At 26.1% G+C, this 6,969-nt stretch overlaps 1 protein-coding gene across 1 annotated transcript; it reads right to left on the reverse strand.

The window, feature by feature from the left end:
- Nucleotides 1-354: 354 nt before the first annotated feature.
- Nucleotides 355-5,322, reverse strand: LOC113551684 (cytospin-A). Its single transcript, XM_026954078.1, has 11 exons — nt 4,632-5,322; nt 4,175-4,333; nt 4,006-4,112; nt 3,400-3,919; nt 2,871-3,311; nt 2,630-2,792; nt 2,218-2,394; nt 1,951-2,118; nt 1,781-1,888; nt 1,308-1,582; nt 355-766 (listed from the first exon to the last, which is right to left on the reverse strand). Exons 1-11 carry the CDS (start codon nt 4,959-4,961, stop codon nt 677-679), a joined length of 2,538 nt encoding a protein of 845 aa, XP_026809879.1. The 5' UTR covers nt 4,962-5,322; the 3' UTR covers nt 355-676.
- Nucleotides 5,323-6,969: the final 1,647 nt, after the last annotated feature.

Genomic DNA, 6,969 nt, shown 5'->3' on the forward strand with positions numbered 1-6,969 from the left:
AATAAAATGTTATCATCTATACTATTTTTTTAAATTCCGACGTTCTCATAATTCATTCAAATCATGGATGATATTTGGTGGGGGTGGGGGGGAGTAAATGAAGTATTTGGGGTTCAAACATATAGTATTTTAAAAATGTAAATACCTGTTTTTAAAATCGTCAACACAATACATTTAATGACTTTTGAACACAAGTTAATAATAACTTCACAGTCTTCTCACACTAAAAAAAATTAGCAACTCTGTTATGATAGTAAAATAGATTTTTTTTTCTTTATAATTACAAAAAATTTCACATTACATATATTAATTATAATAATGTATACATTGTATACATTTTGTTTTGTACAATATGTTTTTTTACACAGTTACTTTTTTGGGTGAAATTATAAAATACAAAAATTTTAAAATACAACTTATCTACTAAAAATGTAAATAAAACATTTTCAATTGACTAGACACAACTTCTAGACAACCCTTGTTTATAGTCGTTTTGATATTAAAATACAATTTTGGTGAAAAATATTGATATTTGATATACATAGTATAGAAATCATAAGTTAATATAACAGATAAAATCTAGAAGTCTTACACGTTATCTTGCTCTAGGAACACACCAATTGTTGGATTTATTTTATCATCAGTCTTGCAATGCTTTGTTGTAATAAAAATCCAATTACGTTTCAAACTGTTTGTATATAGCCGTTACATATGCCATCACTAAGTTCCAGTCTGGTCGTTCTTGGGATATCATATCGTTGATGTTCTAAAATAAATATAAGCAATCTTATTGATTAGTTAGAAAATTGTTTGTATTTAATTTTTTGTTTCGTTTATAATATACCTTACCAGAATATTTTTTTATCTAAAATAAATAACATTATAATGATTTATGAGTAATTAATTTTGAAAATGTTTTTTGAAAAAGTATTTATTTTTTTCTGAAATGTTTAAAAATAGTATTTAAAATTCTAAATACTAATTCTAATTTTTAAAGATTTAAAAATATATATATATGCAATTGATCTCAATAATTTTATTAGTAATTATATTGATGCAAATTGTGTGTGAAATGAAGCTTAATGTTTAACTCAAGTATACTTAAATATAGATATAAATTATACATTTTTGTGCTTTTAATAATATTTAATAATATTATAATTTATAAAATATATATTTTTGTTTTTATTTAAATGCTTAAATAATACATTTCTAAAATAGAATTTTGATTATACTCTTGAAATAAAAAGTATGTATTTTTATGAAGAATTCATTTACAAGAAAACAAAATAATTACTAATGCTTACCAATGTTGTTGGTATACCAATTGATTCAGCAGCTTCAAATGCAACAGTAAAATTGCGCCTAGTTTCTGCTGTTGTTAATTCTGAGTATGGAATTTGATCAGGCAAATAAGTATGTAATAAAGCACATAAGGCTAGTCCATCATTCCACGAACTACTAAAATTTGTTATGTCTATGTTTGGATAGCCAATTGTTCTATTTTGACACCACTTAAGTAAGGCATTACGTTTTGAACCACCATTTTTTACTAATGCTTGAAGAGGATCACGGCGTTCAGCTAAATTAAATCCATTAAAAAAAAAAGTTTTAAAGATTTAAAGTATTTAGAATAATGTTTAAATGTAATCAATAATATTTTGTTCTATCTATGTTGTTTTTTTTAAAAATTAAATTTTAAAAACAAATTATTTCCTTATGCCAAGCATAAAAGATTTATATTAAACTAGTATAGATATAATTAATAATTCAAAATTACGCGTTTCGATTGTTCCTCCAAGACGAGCAAATGTGTCTATATTGCGTGACGAAGAAAGAATTGACCCATTCGAACGATAGTCATCATTTTGACATTTTTTGATTGGATCTATATACATAAATATGTAATGAAAAATATGAAATTAAAAAAAAAAAATTCTATTTTATTACCAGTTTCTTCACAAGAAGAGATTGTATTATTGTCTGTTGAAAGACAATTTTGTTCTCTAAGTGGAGCTTTGAAATCCCCATCTCTTGGTAACTTATTTAAATTTTCATTTTCATTTTGTCCCACTAATCCATTTAAACTTGATGTTGAATTGCTTCTGGTAAATTCAGCTAAAATTAAAATATAAGATTTTTAACGTAATGATAATATTAAATTTGAATTTAATATGAACATAAAATTAAATAACAATTATAATAAACAAATAATACCAGTTTTTGCTTGTTTAGTAGCATTTTCAATACTTTCAATTAATGTTTTTACGGATAGTTGGCTATCTTGACGGGAAAGTTTAGAATGACTACTACGACGACTTATCTCATGCCCAATAATAACTGGATTAAGAATGGAATTAGCACTACATGATAAAGCTCTAGGCTTATCCATATCTAAACAGTTGAAAATAATATTAGACTATGTGCTTTATTGATACTAAAAAAATTAGCACAGCTCTTAAAAGAAAAAAAGTAAATTAAGGATAAAGTATAATTTTAATTAATTAAGGATATTATAAGTACAACAATATCGGAATGGACACTGAAGAAAATGTTTTCAAAAGAACATTAATAAATTGTAAACTGCTTAAACAAGAGATAATATTACTGATAAAATAAAATAACTTACGTTTTAATTTATCAAGTTGAGCTTCTAATGTTTTTACTTTTTCACGTAGTCTTTTATTTTCTGTTATAATTTGTTCCATATCTTTCTCTACAATTTCTTTATAATCATTAGCAACTCGAACAGTTGTTAATAAATCTTCTTTAAATTGATGCCATTCTTTTCTCTATATTTTTAAAATAGTTAAAAAATTAAATCATGATCAACTAATTATACCAACAAAAACAAAGAACATATTAATTACTTCAGAATGCATTTCAGATTTTTCTTCTTCAAGAGCTTTGCGAACATTAGCTAAACACATTTGAGTTTCAGATAATACATCTGCCAGTTGCCTTTTTTCTTCAACATATTTTTGACATAAACTTTGTGCTTCTGATTCTGCTTCTTTAGCTGATTTTAATTCAGATGTTAATGATGCAACTTCTTCATGCCATTTGTCTCTTTGCCATTGTAGGTCTATAAGTGCTGATTTCGCATTGTTACTTGCTACAGTATATTGTTCATTAGAATTTGCCAATTGTTCTTTAAGCCGGTCAATTTCACAAAATGCACGTTGCACACGTTCTTGCATAGATGCTAACTGACTTTCTAAGTTATCCTTTTCACGTCTTGCATGATTTAACAATTCGTCTAATTCAGATTTGTCACCTAGTTTATCTCTCGCTGCTTCTAATTCTTCAATCTAATAAATAAAATAAACTTCAAATAAAACTTTATTGCACAAACATATTACTATATTATATTAAACTATAATAAATCCAATTACATACCTTTGCTCTAGCGTTATCTAATAACATGAGATTTCGATTAATTTCAATATTTTTTGAAGATATCTCTTCTTTAGCAAAAGAAAGCTGTTCATCTAACTGTTTGACTTCAGCACTTTTGCTATCAACAGTAGATTCCAAAAACCTAACCCTTTCTAAAAGTTGATTGGCTTTTTTTGTTTCATTATCTAATGTTCGCCTTGATTCGTTTGCTTCAGAAATGAGCCCTTCTTGTTTAGTTAGCCAAGCCTCACGTTCTGCTTGCCCACTTTTAAGCAATTCTACTAATTTTTCTTCTCGTTCAGTAACAGATGATGGAGGATTAGAACCCGGTACAAGAAATAACCCTTGTAATGCATCAACTTTGGTACGAGCATCTTCTAATTTTTCTGTTTGTTGACATAATGACTCTAACAATACACCTTTCTCCTTACCCAAACGTTCATTATCATGTTGGAGATCATAAAGTTGCGACTGGAGGTCAGCTAATTCTTGCAATGTTGCTTGTAATTCTTCATTAGTACTAAAAAAATATATCAACAGTTATTACAAAACTTGTCAAAAACAAATTAAATATAACATAATGAATATCTTAATGAATTAACTTACCTATAATGGGTCTCTTCCATTTGAATAATTCTATCCTGTAAGCATGCCAAAGACACCTCACTAACAGAACTAGAATTTTTATCCCAGTCATGTGTGTCTAATAACTCCTAATAACAAAAATAAGTAAGTAAATTATTTGGTAATAATAAATCACTTTATTGGTACTAACCTGACTAGCTGAATTTGGAGGTGCTATAGAAGCAGGAGCTGAACTTGGATATCTTCGTCGATCATCCACTTTATTATTAGATATGGATGCACATGGCAAAGCATTGTGGGCACTTTCAATATGCATCGCTAGGTTTCTTTCAGCAACATCTCTTTGTTCCTATAAAAAATATATAGGTATGTACAAATGAAAATTTTAACTGTTATCAATCGTTCACATTTAATACAATTAGATAAATTGCTTTTTATAAATGCAATGTAAATAATTAGTTTATACTGAGTTTAAATGATAATTTTTATCTGCAATTTTTAAAAAAAAAATAAGATAATAAATTATCAATGACATTAAAATATTTACTCATGACATTAAAATTCATACACTTCTACTTATTTACATTCTTAAGTTATAGTTTTTTTAGCATAAATAAAAATTGTAAAATTCATTTTAATATGTTTACCTTTAACAGTCCAACTTCTAGACGCAGTTTTTCTAACTCTTCAATGTACTCAGTCTCCTTGTCGGACTGCTCGATAGTGTTGGTCGGGGACAAACCGACAGCCGTAGCACCACGGCTGCCCATAGCTTCTTTCTGAAGTTCTTGCTGCTGCTGTTGATGTTGTGATTTCTGGTGCTGCAGTTTTTCCGTTTCTTGAGGTAGTTTGTTGTTTGGCGGGAAAACAGCTGATTCCATTGTCACTGGGGGTTGCTGATAGGACCTCACCCCCTCGGAAGGGCTACCCTGGTTGTGGTTTCGGCGGAAAAGCGATATGAATTTCATCACGCGCATATATTGTACACGTAAACGTCTTGAAAAAATAGATGTACCAATAGATACCTGCCTAATCAATTACACAATAAAAATAAATAAATTCTTTGCCGAATCATTAACTGAAACACTTTGTAACGTAAATTTATGTTTTTTTTTCATCGGGCTTTCACAACAAATGTTAATCAACCACTTACAATAACACAAATTAAAAAACACAAACGAATCATATTATATTATAAGACGCCCGAAGACGAGCAAGCATGCAGAATTCCGATAGGAAAACTAATGTAAGAAAAAACAAAGATAATAACATAACCGGTTAACAGGTGTTTAAGAATGGAAGTAGAATCTAGTCACAACACTGGACTGAAAACGGGTACCTACTGATAACGACAAATAAAACATTCTCATAACTCTTCAAAACTCTTCATACGTCTAAATAGTAAATAAATACACATAACACATTACAGATGAGTAATAAATTAAATAATAAATATTATAGTTGTAAGTTATTAATATGAGTCTATGAATCATAATCAGTCTATACTGTATGATAATATAATATGATCTATGGTAGAAACGAATTATTTACCGTTCATGAAAATTATTTAAAAATTAAAAACAATTAGAATTTAAAACTAGAAATAGACTTAATACAGCCAAAAGCGACAAACGAAATAATAATTATTAATTGATACATATGTTTTGTACCTACAAAGAATATGTACTTTTATACATGTTATCTTTTAGAAAGTCAAGTTTTAAAATTACAAAAATTTTAAATGTCTTTCAGATAAATAATATCCAAACATAGGCGGTATATTTTATAAATTCGCAAGTACAATTACAATAGTCAATAAATATTTTTTATTTTTTTTTTATTTAAATATCTAATAATTACAATACAGTAATACACTAAAATTATTATTATTTATAAATATTTTTATTGTATATATTAATGCGGTCAATAAATCTTTAAAAATATATCTATCGTTTTTTTTTTACACTTAATAAATAAATATATTTAAATTTAAAATAAAAATGCATTTTATAAATTAGGTAACTTTTTTCTTAATCATTAAGAAGATTATACTTACGTAGAATAAACTAAGAATAAACTTGCAATATTGTTCTAAAAAATTCGTTTGTATTGAGATTTTCAACTAATTGTTTACAAATACATACTCATTATTATTATTTTTTTTTCGATAGTACTTTTTTAATTACTTAATTTAGTATTTGTAATGACTCGATTGTTTCGTATTTATCCTATTATATTTGTTTAATGGATTTATAAGCAATAAGAATGTGAAATATGATAACAGCAGGTCAGCAGTCAACAAACTGAACAAAATATAATGATGAATTTTGTTATAAAATCTAAAACTTTATTTTTGGCCCTTTCCTAATGGGCATCACTGTTTTATAAAATATGTTTTCTTAAAATTTTGTAGTTCTAAACATACATTTTCTAAATTTCTTCTTTCTAAATTATGAATCGAAATTGTAAATTCTTAATATAAAAATGTATTTAAAAATAAAAACTATTTAAATCTAACAATAAACGTACATAAATAAACAAAAATTTTAATTTTATAATACATTTTAGTAATTTATTCTGGAATTATTGATACAAGATTACAACACAAATTGTTTAATATTTATAATTAACTAAATAGATATAGGTGTGTTAATATTAATAAAGTCACTGATAAATTTTAATCATGGAACTTATACCTAATTGCTAATTTCATTATTACTCATATAGATGCTAATAACAATTTGTCATAATATAGTTATTAGGTAATATAATGTAATTATTAACTATTTACCCATTTAATAGTTTGGAATATCTGAATATTAATTTATGATTACGGGATTCTGTTATATATAATCATAATGATTAATGGCACATAAAATTAATAGTATAAATTAATTAATATTAATAGTATAAAGGTATAATAGATAGTAGATACTTACTACCTATTTAGTAGTTACTATTACACTAAATACACTATTGTTAGCC

This window comes from Rhopalosiphum maidis, chromosome 2 (assembly GCF_003676215.2).
Source record: "Rhopalosiphum maidis isolate BTI-1 chromosome 2, ASM367621v3, whole genome shotgun sequence".
In the NCBI taxonomy this organism is placed as follows: Eukaryota; Metazoa; Arthropoda; class Insecta; order Hemiptera; family Aphididae; genus Rhopalosiphum; species Rhopalosiphum maidis.